This window comes from Sceloporus occidentalis, unplaced genomic scaffold (genome assembly GCF_023333645.1).
Source record: "Sceloporus occidentalis isolate IW3139 unplaced genomic scaffold, rSceOcc1.0.p SCAF_183, whole genome shotgun sequence".
In the NCBI taxonomy this organism is placed as follows: Eukaryota; Metazoa; Chordata; class Lepidosauria; order Squamata; family Phrynosomatidae; genus Sceloporus; species Sceloporus occidentalis.
The window spans coordinates 1344744-1361868 of record NW_028317163.1 but is presented as its reverse complement, the minus strand read 5'-3'; the positions used below and the strand labels follow the sequence as shown (position 1 = coordinate 1361868).

General features: G+C 40.2%; 1 protein-coding gene across 1 annotated transcript; it reads right to left on the bottom strand.

The window, feature by feature from the left end:
• Positions 1-3719: 3719 nt before the first annotated feature.
• On the bottom strand, positions 3720-8391 carry LOC149278708 (kelch repeat and BTB domain-containing protein 8). The gene is made up of 4 exons (XM_089501856.1): positions 8376-8391; positions 7348-7558; positions 5184-6298; positions 3720-4180 (listed from the first exon to the last, which is right to left on the bottom strand). Exons 1-4 carry the CDS (start codon positions 8389-8391, stop codon positions 3720-3722), a joined length of 1803 nt encoding a protein of 600 aa, XP_089357982.1.
• Between the last annotated feature and the right edge of the window lie 8734 nt (positions 8392-17125).

Genomic DNA, 17125 nt, shown 5'->3' with positions numbered 1-17125 from the left:
TGGCCCAAAAAAAAAAACCAAAAACAAAAAAAACCCCAAAAAGCAGAAATAGAGCATATTTGTTGGGCAAAAGAGCTTTAGCAAGACCAGAGGCTGAAACATGTAGTTATATGATGGATATCAAACACCCCTAACGGACATAAAACGTGAACATTCATGAGCGAGATGGAAACTGGAGCCAAAGAGATTTTTTTGTATTGTTTTATATGAAATATTTAAAAGCAGCTGCATTAACGATAGTTTCAGGAGTCACAGGATTCACGTTAGAAACTGGTGAGAACATGTAGCCAGGAGAACAGCCACTCACCCCATTTTTGCCCCTTTTACGACCAGGAGACATGAAAATAAGTCTGTGGCAGAATACTTTAGATTACACGTCGAATAAAAACGCAAATCGGCAGCAAATATCTTTTCCACTGAAATAATAAACGGGGTATAATGAGATTATTTGAAAAAGGCCTAAAAGAACAAATCCGTTCGAACATCTTAAATATTGTACTTTTCTATAATGGACGACTTGTCTTTACATAAAAACACAACTTTCCGTCCTTATATTGGCAACAAATTAAGTCATTTTCCAACCACGTAAAAAGCTGAATACGATCACATTCTAAGTTTAGCAACATTTATTACTTTTTCTGATTGTTGTGCGGGATTTTGGGTCTTCCCACACGTCGCCCTACTAGACGCGCCACGTTTGGTCTTCAACGTCCCAAATCCATCTGAAGATCTTTAATTTATTCTAAAAACCATGTTGCTTTTCGCCAAACATAAAAGCAAGAAAAAAAAGAAAAAAAGTTACACATCTCCATCCGAATTATTAATTTTTATTTCTTGTGTAATACAGAGCGAGAAGCCGATTCCGAGCTCAGGACAGAGGAAAGGAGGCCCGTTACTTCGTCAGCCCGTGACAGCTTCTATCGACTCAGTTTCTAAGTAGTTTCATTATAGGTCACAAATTCAAGTAATTGACGATTGTTTATAAAAATGAGAATTATGGGGATTGTCCAAAAGCAAGAAACCCTACTCAAACAGGATAGGGGCCACACACTCACACTCAAAAGGTTATACAGATCTTTGTACTGAAAGCCATATATTAAAAGTCAGACGTGCTCTCCATGACCGCAGTCCCGGTCGACAGATAACGCCACTCCAAAATATCCCTTTCAACAAGTTTAAATCACTAAAAACCTATGCATATGTAGCATTTAAAAGAAACGGATGAGGTATGCGATTCGCCGAGGCCTTTTTTCTTTTCAGTTTCACAGTATTTTTTGTGTGCAAGACTCGGGCATAATAAATAAAAGCTCACCATCTGTAAAACCATATACATTAACAAGAGGAATGGAATTCACAAATATTCACCCGAAACAACGCAAACCCTCCCCCCCCCCGAATTCATTATATAAAATATAAGCCACAAAGCCGCATCCCGCTACATTACATCGTTAACTCTTATTGCTTCTTGAAACCCACTTTAAAAGAAAGAAAAAGAAAAAGCCACGCTGGTTTCATTTTGGAATAACGGAGGATATCCTCTCCTACGGAAGAAAAAAAAAAAGTTCCGTGGCCGAGACCAAACAGTTGAAGAAGTATTACTGAAGCGAAAGCCGCCATGTTGCTGCGATTTAACAGAATTCATGGACATAGAACCTTCGAGAACACAAAACTAAAGACAATTTTACCCCCCAAAAATCCAGTTTGTTCTAAATCAATTACCAGCGTTAAACGCAACAAGCCGGTCCCACGGAAAGACGCTCAAAAGCAAGTTTTCAAATGGAGAACGTATTCTCAAACCCATTACCGTTAAGCGGACATGAGCAGTCACCTACCCAGAGTGCAGATCCATAGCAGGGTCATCTCTTTATTAAAACCTCAGTTTGCGCCAGGATTGGGCTTGGCATTTTCAAAGCCCATGCATTTAATTTTATTGAGATATATATATATGTTCATTCCTATTTGAGATAGAGCACATGGGGTAGATAACGGTACCTAGGGGTAAATGAGCTGTATACTCAATAAAGCCATCTTGATAATCTAAAAATCACATTATGAAAACAGGTGGTTATAGGGGCATCAGTTTGTGTTACCTCCTGGTTGCCCCAATTTCCTCCGTATTTGTGTATATTGCTTATTGCTGCCAGAGGAAGATTCTATGTATTTAACGTTACTGAAAGAAAGCTTAAAGCCTCCAATGTTTATTGGCGCCTGACTACATAAATAGAACGGCAATCTCAGTTAAAAACAAAAAAAAAAAATAACAAAATGCATGAAAACAGATGTGGGCCTAAAAAGGGACATTTGTGAGATTGTTTTTGTATCACAAACTTGCAATTTTATAGCAAAACCAGAAGCGACAAAATTAGCCTAGTTTTGGTCTTCTAGTGTTTAAAACCATTAGCACCATTGAAACACAGAAATTAAAGCATCCCAAAAAAAAAATACAAATCCAAACCCATTCTAAAAACCTTGCACTTATTATAAAGTTAAAATGCAATATACATAATCTTTTATTTTCATCTTAACCAACAGCCATCCCAGTAATGCAAAAACTAAAGGCCAAGAGCAGCCGGGGGCTCATCCCATTCTAATGCTTTTTGCGAACCCATCAGTACCAACCCAACGGTTCAGTATCCCGAGACGCAGATCCTGCTAGGGGACTGGGAGACAAAGCTTAGGACATCTTTTACGGTCAGTTCTGGCACGACGAATGGTAGGGACATCACGCCGTTCGCGCCTGAACTTAAATGGACACCCTAGGACCGCAAGGCTGGCAGAACGGCACAAACCCTAGTGATATTGCCTCGGATTTTACCCGTATTGAGTCTCCCGCCCCGGAAGATGCACCTCAAGAACGGGAAAAAAACAAATAAAATCGTGCCATTGTATACGGCAAGGTTCTACCACGAAGAATACCATTATGCCGGTTTTGAATGTATTTTGTTGAAATAAATATACATATTTGGTTTTGGAAGATCCATGTTTAAAGAATAAAATGCATAACGACTGATGTCCTCTGAATAGGACGTCAGTATGTTGGTATAGGATCACTACAACCCGGCCCTCGGCCGTTAGAGGACACGCTGCGGAGCGTTAGAGGAACCTAAGCTTTCTACTTCCATCCCTGTTAGAAATACTTATTACACCGAACCGGAAGAAAAAGTTCCGAGGGTGGATTCCCTTAAAGCCCCGCCATGAACCTTTACTTGTGAGCCGTCTGGAACCACAGGGATGGAACTCAATGTTCACGAGAGATCACATAAATCCCATGTCAAACCAGACATAAGTTAATGCTAGATTTGTTTGCTGTAGTGCATAGATATCATGTATCCTCCAAAGCAAATCAATAACTTATTTGAAACATTTCCTACCTACAAAAAAAAGACAAAAACAGAATTGCGTGGTTTACACATAACCCATGGAGTAAAAAGAACGCCGATAATTGCACTTTGTAAACTTAGAATTCACGGACCAAAAAAACAAAACAAAAATAAAAAGCGATGAGGAACTTAAATGTAGTTGCATCTTTTTACCAAGCCTCAAACTACAACCTTTAAGCACCCCCCATCTACAACAACAAGGAACTGTCCACTTTGTAAAACAGACAAGAAAAAAAAAAGCCATTAAAAATACTGACAAAGTTTTTTTCCTCCGCAAAAAACAAAAACACCCAAAAACCAAGACATTATCAGCTCAATAAGGCAGTTTGCTGACGGACGCTACAAAACTTTCTGAAGACACTGGGGATAGAGTTTAGCAACCGCACATTCAAAGTGACGGCCGAGATCCCACAATCTCTCCGGAGTCTCGTAGACCTTCTTCCAGCCGTCGGCGACCTCGTCGTACTGATACAGAGAATTCTTCCGGCTGGTGCGGAAAACAAACTCCTCGACGCTGACCTGGGTCGCCCGCACGAACAGGTGAAGTTTGTTTTTGAGGACCAAGAGTTTGATGTACGGATTCGAAGACTGTTCGCATGGAAGATCTTTCTTTCGAGTCCAGCGGTTTTGTTCGATGTCGTAGGCCTCCACGGTAAGCACGCGATGATTACAGCGGATCCCGGCTATGTAGTAGATCGAGTCTTTGTATACAGCTGCCATCCCTTGGAGTCTAGGCACAGTCATTGGGGTTAGGTGACACCAGTAGTCTCTCTGAGGATCATAGCACAGAAAAACATCTCCTGCAAAGCAAGTTTGGAGTGTTACACCTTCGCCACGTGACAAAACTTAGACACAGTGAATGTAATATGTTGTTACAGGTATTACCCACCTATCATTACACATCTATAGCCATCTCCATAACATGCCATATAAATGGGGTTTAGCACCAGCAGTCGGGTGGCTTTGACTGTCCTGGGGTGGCAGCACTCATACCCTTCCTAGAAATCAGAGCTTTTTCTTTTCGGTATAAGATCTAAGGGGGGGGGGGCATGGCTGGCTGTTTAATACCCCCTTATGGGGTAAAACTGTCCAGCTTGTGATGCAATATTCAATCAGCATTGAAAGCATAAGAGGTCAACGCACCAATTTTGTTGAAAAACATGCTGTGCGGCGGAAGCCTACTAACCTTTTACATACAAGAACTCTTGTAGCTCAGTAGTGTTCTTGGTCACCAAGGACTAGTTAGAAAGCCATTGTCTTATAACAGACATGGCACCGGGGACCTGATTATCAGCACATAGAAATGTTGCTTTCCGCCATTAGTATGCAGAATACTCAAGATCACGAACAATAAGGTCACCTAGTTCCCATGGGTGTTAGACAACGTACATACCAGACGGTGCTAATAAGGAAGTCCAACTGAGGTGGGACAGCATGGCGAGAGAAAGGGGTATCAAGGGGAACCCATCCCGCGTGTAATAGGGGGCAGTGGGCATGCTTGTTTCACTAGCCCTATAGGTTACCTTGGTCTAGTACAAGGGCCCTCGCATAACTGCTTCCATATTTATATAATGGCTTGACACCAGTTAAAGGGACATGCCAGCCATCATTTCTCCATGTTTAACTTTTATGAAAACGGGGAAAAAAAAAAAATCCTAGCATTCAGTTGTTTGCCCCTATTTCACAGACAAAACGCGTTACTCCACACATTTTTTTTTGCGGACGTCAGGCTGTTTTTTTTTTAAATGAAGCGATTGCCACGCAGGACAGCGCAGCTATTCTCCTCTCGTCGAAATACCTTACCCTGTAGAATGTAGATCTTATCTTTATATTCCACCGCGCTATGAAACTCCATCGCAACGGGCATTAGGCTTACAGCCGTCCAGCAGTTATCTCTGCTGTCATAACACTCGACTGACTTTAGTGGATTCCTCCCGTCACCCTCGTAGACGCGGCCGCCTATGGCATACTGTTTACCGCAGCAATGAACCAGTTTGCAGCCTATCCTCGCTCGGAGTAAAGGCGCTTTTGAAATCCACCTATTGCTCGAGTGGTCATAGAACCAAAAGTCACTTTCCGCCCTGTGGTCTATGCAGACGTCGTTGTTGCTCGGCCTGTAACCCCCCGCGATGTAAATTTCGTTATCTGGCGTCACGAGGATGCCGACCTCTCTCAAGTCGCCAGGCGGTTTGCATAGTTTATAAACTTTTCCTGTGAAAGTGTCCAGACAAGGCACAGTTTGCTTCTTTCCTGAGTGTTTGCTGGCTGCCTCGAAGCATATGATCATTTCGGAAGCAGTCATCCCAAGTCGCTGAGTGCAGTAATTGGCACTGATCTTTCCCTTTTGGATGTGGTTTTTGGGCATTGCCTGCGCAAACATGGGTGGGATCTTTTCGACAAACGTTTCTTCCATAAGAGGCATGCGGATACATTTGGCAAATATTTCCGGAAGGTGCCCTTCCCTCTCTGCCTGGTCGTGATTAAACCAACATATTATGCTGTCGTAAACATGTTCCTCTTTGTCCACATCTAAGTCGTCGCTGTTCAAAATACTTATGAGTTGGTCTTTCCTCAGATGCAGGAACTCTTGCTCTTTGGTGACGTACAGAATTTTTTTCCTAATGTAGTCTTGAGATTTATCTTTAAGTTCCTGATGGTCGTAGTGATCTGCGAAAATAAATACCCCGATGCAGTTCTGCGGGTCCAGGCGGCTGATCATATACTGCGCACACTGATCCTGGAGGGAAGGGATCTGGAAGATGCTAGCTGCCGTGAATAAAGCCTGCACGTTGGCTTCGGTAAGCTGGACTCTGGATGTGTAAGCGTAGTTCAGTACCAGCTCCATGGACTCCGCTTCGATTCCCACTATCCGAACCTCCTTCTGGGTGCTCTCCGTAAGGCCACTAGTGAACATGGATCTGTGGAAACAAGACTGAGCATTAGGTTACATCTTCGATCCACAAGACTTTAATACGGTCCCTTAGGATGGTGAAGATGTATCCGACCAATACAACATCTCTAATGCATGCCACAAGTGCTCATGTTAAACACAGAACTTGCCGGAAGATCAGCCCCTTTTGGCCTGTCTGGTCTGCCTGCCTGCTTTCCCCCGCTGTAAAGACTCAAATCTAAGTTAGCTCTAGGCATCGTCTTATATTAAGGAGCTGTTTGCCTATCCTATGTATGTTTCCATTCCCTCACTGTTTTAATATCTACCACTTCTGCTGGGAGGTTGTTCTGATTATCCACCAACCCTCCTGTAAAGTAAAAACATCCTTGCATTAGAACATTTTATGTAGTTAACAATACATTTTCTCCAATAAACATGTACGCTTGGTCCGGAGAAATACAGTAAACCACAGCAAAAACACCCACAAGTTACAATTTCTCAGCCATTCCTACCTAACAAAAGTACAGTATAATTAAAAAGTTTGGGGTCACTTAGCAATGTCTTTTTTTTGACAGAAAAGCAAATTTTTTCCATAAAAAGAACTTGAAATGGTTTAGAAATCCAGTGCAGACGGGGTTAATGTTGTAAATGACTATTGTAGCTGGAAACGGCTGATTTTTAATGGAATCTCTTCATAGGCATACAGAGGCCCTTTATCACTCCCATCACTCCTGGGTTCCAATGGCCCTTTATCACTCCCATCACTCCTGTGTTCCAATGGCCATTTATCACTCCCATCACTCCTGTGTTCCAATGGCCATTTATCACTCCCATCACTCCTGTGTTCCAATGGCCATTTATCACTCCCATCACTCCTGTGTTCCAATGGCCCTTTATCACTCCCATCACTCTTGTGTTCCAATGGCCCTTTATCACTCCCATCACTCTTGTGTTCCAATGGCCCTTTATCACTCCCATCACTAGTCACATTAGGTCCTCCTTGTTTTAAGTACCGTAAGAGTTGCTACCATAGAAGGATTTAAAATTTAAATGGAAGGGGATGCGCACGGAACTCACCTGAAGTAAGGACTGATTGCCGCAAGGACATTTCTGTGACAAGAGAAGTTCTTCCCATGATCCACTTGCACGACAATATCCGTCAGTTGGCCTTCATCATACATCGTCTTAAGCTGCTGGAGAATACTGCAGGCATGATTAGGGTCCATCCCACCGCTAACAGGACTAGGTGAAGGAATTCCATTTTGTGCTTGTAAAAACTTGGCCACGTCTGACAGGGAAAGAAAACATTTTATTATTATTATTATAATTATACAGGAAACACAATGAACGACAAGGACCTCCGCTGACCACAGGATCCAGGGAGGATCAGTCAGACGGGTTTATGTCAAACTGCTGAGGTTTAAATAAAACAACGGCCCCACCAGCATCCGATCAAAGCAGGAGGGGTATTAAGATATGAGGCGCTTCGGGTAAACGATCTAAAACATTATGCCAGCCATCCACCGAAAGCCAGCTGGTGGAAGGGGCAGTAAACTGGTTGAACCACCGATGAGAACGGGGCAGTAAATTGCTGCTAGAGAAGCAATGGCACAGACCCAGCCTAGAGGCGTCCAATGGGGGACGAGGATGAAACACGGAACCTGCTGGCACTACAGTGGGTTATAAGCTTTACCACACTGGTACACACAGGGGGTAATTGTGACTTGTGATAGGGGATAGACAGGTGTGAGACCCAACAGGGGGAATTAGTTTAAATCAGGGGAATGGGCTAAAATAAGAGTAATAAAGCACCCCAAAGGCATAGGCTGGGGTATTCACAGCTGTCTTTACAGGCAGAGGACCTGGCCTTCCCTCAGGGGCTCGCAGTGGAGGGGTTCGGGAGCTCACAGCCTTCCCAGAGGGTCACAGCTGACTGTTAGTACATTCAAGTGCTATAAACAAGCCCCTGCTCTGCCTCACAATCAAGACAGCTTTACCCCATGAGGGGTAACAAACAGCCGGTCATGTCCTGACCCCCCAAACCCCAAAGCAGCCCCAACTACCCCATCCCTGCGGTCCCCTGTCGCTCTCTCAAAACAACCCACCACCCTGCGCAGCCATTCTCCTCCTCCGGCTCCAGCCTAGATACAAAACGTCACTGACTTCCTTTAGAGAGCCCGGATGCGCCGGCCGCCCAATCACAGCTGACCGTGAGAAAGCTCAGCGTTCTTTTCTATTGGTGTGTGGTCGTGAAGCACGTCGGGAGCTGTAGTCTGCTTGCTTTAGCGAGGGCGGAGCGTGTCCGGGTGTGACGTGTCATTGGCTGACAGGGGCATGCCGGGAGTGGTAGTTTTGTTCCGTGGCGTGTAGTAGTGGTGTCAGGGAAAGTGCATGTTTTGGTCGGCGTGTGACCGGCACGGACATGTATATTGTTTAGCTGCAGGAAATAGAAACATTCCTGACCCGCATTTCATACCAACTCACCCGAAATAGAGCTGCTTTTATAAATAGTACAAAAATAATATATATATAAATGTAGAGATAGATAATATATATATCGTATAGATATAAAATCACAGGGGTTAAAGAACGTTGTTGCTTAGGTACTTTAGAGGGAGTGACGTATTGAGAGAAGAATAATGGGCTTTATATGGGACGAGGGGGGGGGGCACCAGTTAATTTGGGGTCTTTTTTACGGGGTGGATTAAGAGGCTGTCTCGCAAACACAGAAACATTTGGTTCGGTAAAGAAAGTACTTTGCCCGTTTTTCCTTGTTACAAATACCCCCCCCCCTCAAAAAAAATCCCCTTTGTCAATTAAATCATTTCAATTAAATAAATTAGCATCCCCCATCTGAATGTATTTGTTGACGACAATTAGAACCTGTGAGCAGTAATGAGTTGGCGAATCCCTCGCCCCCGGAACTTTCTATTATGTTTTCCGGGGGAATGCAAATGAGCGCCCGTGTTTGTGTTCTGGAATATAATGGGGGTATTAATGGGCTTTAATTTGTCGGTAATCCCTCTGATGTTTAATAAAGCTCGGAGGGGGCACGCGATGTGCCGTCACGCATCGCTTATTATTATAAAAAAAAGTAATTATATTCCTCGCGGATTGATTATAAAACAGATTTCATAGATTTCACAATTACTTCTTCATATATCGATCTCCGCGAAGACGATCAGAGGGTGAATGTTTTACATAGTAATGTATAGAGCCACGGCTTGCTTTTATCTTAAAGGTTTAAAGCCACCCATAGCCTATTGTATACCGTTTATTTATTTATTTATTGGCTGTTTATAGCTGTTTATTGACTGTTTTTTTACCTCCAGGAAGCTGAGATCTTTGGCAAAAGGTGGTAAAACTAGCATATGGATTTGTTTAATCCCTTTTCGAGGGCTATAGGAAAAGCATAGGTGTGATGGAATGTGGATGGATGTGTTTTTACAAAATGGGGGTGTTAACGGGAAGGAAAAAAATTGGTTTTGCCCATGGTCAGGTCTGGACTGGCTATCTGGCACACCGGGCAAATGCTCGATGGGGTGCTGTCCAACAGAGCCACTCATTCACCCGGTTGGCAGCACTTACTTCATCATTTGGCCACTGGCCTGAAAGTGCCAGGCCCCCCCATGGTGCCTAGTTGGGAACTCTCAGGACTTTTGCCCCAATCTAAGGGTGAAGGGGCAGATTCTCAGGGTCACACAGTCTGGAGCTGATTTCTTCCTATTCTACCCCACTGTGATCATATATATATATATAAGACTCTCAATTGGTGCTTTTGCTCCCAGTATGTTATGGTTGATATCCCTGCTTGAATGCAGGTAACTCAATCAAGTATATCTTTAAATAACGACAAGTCAAAGTTTCCATGAGGATCGGTATTAGAGCCACTTAGGTAACACATTTGGCGGGTCAATGCATAGAATCTTTATGGTAAGCTATTAAAGGGTTAATATTTAAATTCTCAGGGTCAGCTCGTATAGAGTAGGATTTGGTTAAAGGGACGGATCATCCTTAATCAAAAAACAAGTGAATAAGGTGGTTTCCGGACCTGTGCTGGGTTTCGGACACTACTGGCCTTCAAATGGTTAAACCGATTGTAACCTAAATATTAGATCTCTCACTATTTCTTGGAATTAAAACTCCCATGACCCTCAACCCAGCAAAACACTGGCCAAACATAACGTGCCTTGTAGTTTAGCCACGGCTAGAAGGTTGCGCTTCAGATACCCCATGGGCAGGGCTGGAATACATCCTAAACCTTGACTATTAATGAATATGATGTCATCAATGGAACGACTATTGAAATTCTTATGTATCGGAGCCCATGTAAAGAGCCACAGATTGTAATGAAACCATAATAGGTTTGTAATTGAATTTCAGAAATTGTTTAGTTCTGTATCACCGGGACGCGCGCCCGTTTGATTGCCGGCCGTATATAGCATAGAACCGTCAGCCCCTTCTGGCAATTATCAGGAAATACCGAGACTTCTTGTCGATAATGGTGTGGCTCGACTCATAGGAGCATGAGACGACTGATGAAAAGGTTGTAGGCGAACGCTGATCTTTACTTCTCTAAATCGATTCCGTGGTTTTCCAATTTCCCCGTTGCGTCTACGAGTGGGCTGTGAAATTGACCAGAGAATTTTAAAATTAAAGTTTGGAGCCCAGATAGAGATTGACTCTCACAGGGGACACCGTGTGTATTTGTCCTATGTAACTGTCTTTCAACAAAAATTATTAAAAATTGTAATTTAATTTTTAAAATTAATTCACCGCATGCTGCATGGCTACTTTTTAAAAAAAAAATATTAAAAAAATTAATTTACTTTTTAAAATTAGTTCACCATATGGCACAAGGCTAATGTTTTATTTAAAAAATAATAATAATTATTAAAAAATAATAATAAATGTAATTGAGTTTTAAAAATTAGTTCATTCAAATAATTAAAAAATGTAATTTTTTTTTTAACATTAGTTCACCACATGGCTGCTGTTTGTGCTTTTTCTTGAAGGCAACTAAGGAGGAACTATCCAATTGTCAACTTTTTAAGAAAATATCAAAATTCCGTAGCTTCTGCTTTGGTTTGTGATTAATTAGAATATATTTGGTTATAAAGTAATAGCTGAGATTTGTGGCACAATCTGGCACAGCTAGCATGTCTGATCAGCTTCCCGTCCTGAAGTTCTCTCACTTCTCCTCACCTACAACTCAATGCAGCCTGAACCAGTCAACAGCAATCAGCAACTTAACAATAAGAGATGGGGAGTAATAATCACCTAAAAAAAACAGAAAAATACCTCCCCCGATTGTATATATATTGGAATAATTAATACAATTTGTAGACAAAATCTAATGAATGGAAACGTAAAAAAAAACTAAAAAATTATAGTGTTCCAAATATCTATATTTTGCGAGGAAAGGATAATTTTGTGACCACCTATTTCTGCGAATCGTCCTTATATCCCAAGAAACACCTTTAAAAAAATATGTACACTAATTAATCCTGGTCAGGGAATAATCTCATTAATTCTGATTAATGAGTCTTCATTATGACCCTTGAGAAAATGTACAAGACGGCTAATTTAAACACATACCCCTGACACCGATATAATGAAGAGGGTAAGATGGTGGCGGCGGGGGATGGACCATAAATCTTTAGGTTATGGTCGATGATTTTTAGGGGGTTTATGCCATATTAAGGTTTAGTAAAAATTAAATTTTGTCTTGAAATCAAATATTTGATCCACCCATTACATTCTAAAAATATGTTTTTATATATTTAATTTATTTGTACTTTTTGAGATTACGAAACAGAAATGGACTCCTTAACTGGATGTTAAAGGGTAAGAATTTTTGAAATTTATCTTTCATTTGACATCATGTAACGTATTAAAAGTTATTCTTCTGAAAAGTAGCAGTCTTACCACCGCAGCAATCAATGGAATGTTGTTACTGATTAGACGAGCCAGTTGGTTCCCATGGTGATGAGACTGCTTTTTTTAAAAATTAACACCAGAATCCCTTTTTTATACATAACCCCCATTTTTTGTTAAAGAAGAGAAATCTACTGTAGCTTTGAAGATACATCTAGTTTAGTAACATTTAGTTCTGTATTATTTAATCTGTTGACCACAAGGTTGTCAACATTTATCATTTGGGATTAGAGAGCCACCCACACTCTTAACTGGTCTTTAATTTATTGTAGACATGGTCAATGATGACATAGTCATGACTTCACAACATGTTCACAGATGTCATCTCTGCCCCTTTTCCCTTTATGTTGTGCATCTTCACCGTCCTGGTTTGGCGCATGCAAAGCGATAGTCAACCCCGAAAAAGAAGACATTCTTCATCCAAATCTGGATGGTTGACAGCTGGTCTTTAACCTCAATCACTTTGTATCAAGTCCTTCCAACCTCCTATTTCTTTATTTTGTTTGTGTGTCGTTTATGGTGACATCATAATACAGAAGAAGACCAATGTTTAGAGACTAATTTCTGAACCATGTTGTGATTGGATTAATAACAAAGAAAATAATTTTTTCTCCCCAAAAAATGGGTGACTGGGTAGCCATACTTTTTTATTTTACTCTTTAGTAAAATGTATCTTTTATTATAATTTGTTTGGGTTTCTTTTTGTGCTATGAAATAAATGCATAGAAGAACTCACTTGATACGATTAAGGCAGAGAGACCCAACGGGGGGTTAAAACCTAATAGTGTAACAAGGAGTGTGAATTTCCCCAGTGCCCAAAACCCACTGGTGTGTGACGACGTTGGCTTTCTTTCCCGCATGTCAATACGCCAACGCGGTACCTGCCTTTGGCAACTATGTCTGATAAGATATCTGGGAAATCCGGAACAAAAGCCACTGATAAAAAGAATATTGCTCTTTATATATCAAATTTCTACTTAGTCCTCCTGCCATTGAAAAAAATGAAAGCAGTGGAGCACGGTGAGAGCTTTCCGCCGTACAGCAATTGATTTCGGACAGAAGAATTCTGAAGCATTAAAGGGGCAGTACCACTAAAAAAATGCCAAAAACGATTATGTCACTAAACTGAGTATTTTAGTCTCAGCTTAACTTTTCTCTTAGAAATTATTATATTAACTAATATTTAATTTATGTTTTCACTTTTTTTTATCAATATTATAACTTTAAACTGTTAAACTGCTCCCTTTGTGGCTTTGGTTCAGTTTTTTTACCCAGATGTCATATATAAAAAATTTTTGTTTATTCTCATTTTTTTTAATGTTTTTTTAAATGTTTAGCATAATATTCTCAGAATTATTTATAAAGTAAACTACGTTACGAGATCCAGTTTACAATATCTCACACTATGATTGAAGTGGAATAAGGAAATTAACCTTAATGTCCCTTTAAAACATAAGGAAAGCCCTGCAAGATGGCTTAATATTTGGACTGGAGAATTACAGGGTTTTTGTAAATATATTTTTGGTGGATCTGCGATGGGGGTTCTATTTTTAATTAAGTTATTTCTTCTTCATCGTATTTGCGCTTCTCCGCGTGAAATATTTTGTGAATTTTAACAAAAAAAAAAACAAAGAAAGAAGGAAATTGGGAACTTATACACCAAATCACTTTTATTATGTTTCGAGCTGCAACTTTTGATGGATGAGCTGACACAACCGCCGGCGTGATATTTCCGTTCCCCTGTAACATTTTAACTAAAGCATAAATCCAACGTGATTAAGCAGCAAAACAACATTAAACAGGAGCTGTGCCGGCTATATTTCCAAGTTTGTCACATTTTTGTTGATACATGGAGATTTTATCAACTGATTATTTTTTTTTTTTTCTGATCGCTAAAACCTTTTCGAAGCCCTTGAAAGTTTAACCCCTTTAGAACAGAATGGATATAAAACGCATTGATCTGCGCTAGGGTAATACACAAACGCATTATGTAATGCTAAATGATGGAAATAAGAGCGATTTTTGTTGTAAATGTCAAAATTGAATAAATGTATTTGTGTTGAATCAACAAAGCGAATAAAAAAAGTCTCATCCTCTAAATAATGAAAACAAGATGTAACACTTAATAGTTAATAATTAAAGAAAAATGGGGAAAAGGTCGTTAGGGTATGGTTTGGTGTTCCCAACCTGCTAATAATCTTACTTCCCTCCTCTTTTGTGATTGCTACATTCCCTCCACCATGTCCCTAACACTCATTGACCTCTTGCCATCATCTCTTTATCTTTCTATTACCAACATTCCCATAAAGCTGATTCATTCTCCACCTCTCTTCACCATCTTCTTCCTCCTTTCTTCTCGGCAGGACATTTAAGACACGCATGTTGAATTAGGTGCCTTGAAAGCATGTTGCCAATTTTAAGCTAATAGCAGGTCGTGGTAGAACTTTTGAGGTCAGCGGTGATGTCACACAAGTGTAAGGAGTCACATGACCCTACGCAAGGCTCTACAGTTGAGGAATGTTTGTAGGCTTAGAGTGACCATCCATGTATTGGGCTCTCTGGATCTGCCCATGGGTTGGATAGAAGACCACGTGATGTTCCTAGAGCTGTGGTTCCTTAGGTGGCTCCTTGGCTAAGAAGATACATAATTTTATCAGAAGTACTTACCTGACCAATACAGACCACTAATCATTATGAAAAATTCATATTTACACAGAGGAATGTGACATTTAAGGTGTAAAAATACAGAATTAACAGCTTCAAATGAAGCATTTACAAAGCAGGTTTAAATTATAGGCGTCTGATACAATAGCTGATGGAACCCTTTAAATCACTCTCACGATCCTCTTAGGGAGCCTGCTGGGTATGGTATATGGGTTCATTTAATTTCTGATGAAGTAATTATGACTACTGAATGGAAAAAAAAATAATAAAGAAACAAATCAAGGGCGTAAATTTCACGGTGGAGAGTTTAATAAAAGTTTTATGGGGAAGCAAGTGGCTTCAAATTGTTTAATCAATCTCATCTGTTTCTATGGACAGCGAGGAGTTCCTTTTTTTTTTTTTCTTGACTCCGTGAAACTCTACTGTGAAGGAAGACGATCATTCGTCATTTTTAGGGTCTTCTTTTTGACGCAAAGATCAGCCAAAAAGAGAATTGTTTTGTGGTTCCCCAGAAGAACCCTCTCCAGTTTTCCGTCCTAGAACGGCATTTATCTGAGTTATACAGTTAAATGGAGGAGAGGTAATTACATGTGCGGATTTACTTAGCATTTAACGGTGTGGTACGAGACAGTATCGCCATTGATTCGTCCATATTTTGGGCTTAATCGTCTCCATTTTTTCTCAAAACCAATAATATTTTGACTCGTAGAGCTATATACCTGCCCGGAGCGGCAATAAACGAGATGAAATAATGCATCGCTTAGGGTAACATGACGTATTTTGCAATCGCACCTGTCCCAGCTGTAAGTCAGATATCAAAATGATTGGCAATTAGGTGAAAAATAAAGGAAGTAATAATGAAAATGGTTTTGTGGCTCATCTGATATAAAGAAATGTGCTGTTAAGCGAGGATTCCAGTTTAAGTTTGAGGTTTGCATCAGCTTCTTTTTTGTCTCTTCTCCTTTTGATCCTTTTTCTCATATTTCTCTTTCTTCTTCCAGCTCCTTCATCTTTGTCCTTCTAATTCTCCCTCTTTTTCCAAAGTTCTCATTCTTTTCCGACTCTTCTCTTCCACGTCGTTAGTTGGCAGTTTAAGAAGGGCCCTTGGAAAATTAAGCGCCACGGAAGTGGTGTATGGGATAACGATACCTAAAGACCTCTCGCTATCAAACTATTCTTTCAATTGTGATTAGTTTTAATTGTAATTGTGCCTTAAAGACGGCCATGCTACCTTCTTCATCACAAACCCTGAGGATGACATCATACAATATCCAACAGTCATACATAATTTAGGTTCTAGTTCTTTTTATTGTTGTCTACCTGGAGGCCAAAGATAATCAAGATCCTTCCTTCCACCTCTTAGTGTTACATCTTAGTCTTTATTCTCGAGGAGGTGACTGGTTGACCACAAAATTATTATAACAACTTGGCCTTCCTAGGGCTTCCATATCCTTAGATTTCATCCTACCTAATCTTTATCAATATGATATGTCTTATGTTTATAACCTACTGGTGTTTCTTCAGTCTCCATAGAGCTCCATCATGGTCTCTCCCACACAGACCACTGACCAAGAGGGGAAGTGTCATCCTCCGATGAAAACAGATGCGTCGTCTTCATACGACATGGACGCCATTTGCGGCCAATGATGTCAGAAGCCTCTTTGACGATGCGCGACCTCCATACTTTCATAATTAATGCTTTATTTTAAAACCTTTGGACAGGGTGGTGCGAGTTCTGCTTTGATTGATTTGCAACCCCCCCAATAATAATAAATAAAATAAAAAATAAAAAACCAGCATGGGTTATTTCCAATCTAATATGTCAAATCATTAATGTGTATTACATTATCCTGTCCACTGGGCTATTTTTATATGCTTTAAATTAATTAGAATTATTTTAATATAACCAGTTAAAAAATAAAGTCCCTAAAGATTTTCTCCCAGAAATGAGCGCATTCGGCTAATTAGGATATTAATGTTGTCTTCATTAGTAATGGTCAAAGTCTTTTGAAAGTCATTTTTTTTTTTTTTTTGGAGGAACAATCTATGTTCTACATTTCAGAAATTAGTAAAATAACAACAGATAACGAGGCTCATTACTGCACTGGCTGTTAAAATGCTTCTGGATAATGAATAGGAAAAAATTGGTTTAAATATTGCACTTGAAGGTTAAATATATATATAAATTAATATTATTAGGTTGTGTTTTATTGGTTTTTATATATTTAAAAAATATATCAAAATAATAGATATG

Coding starts and splice junctions, on each gene's coding strand:
- LOC149278708 (XM_089501856.1), bottom strand. Junction 6,299..7,347: donor GCAATCAGTCCTTACTTCAG/GTGAGTTCCGTG, acceptor TTGTTTCCACAG/ATCCATGTTCACTAGTGGCC. Junction 4,181..5,183: donor TAAGATCTACATTCTACAGG/GTAAGGTATTTC, acceptor CTTGCTTTGCAG/GAGATGTTTTTCTGTGCTAT.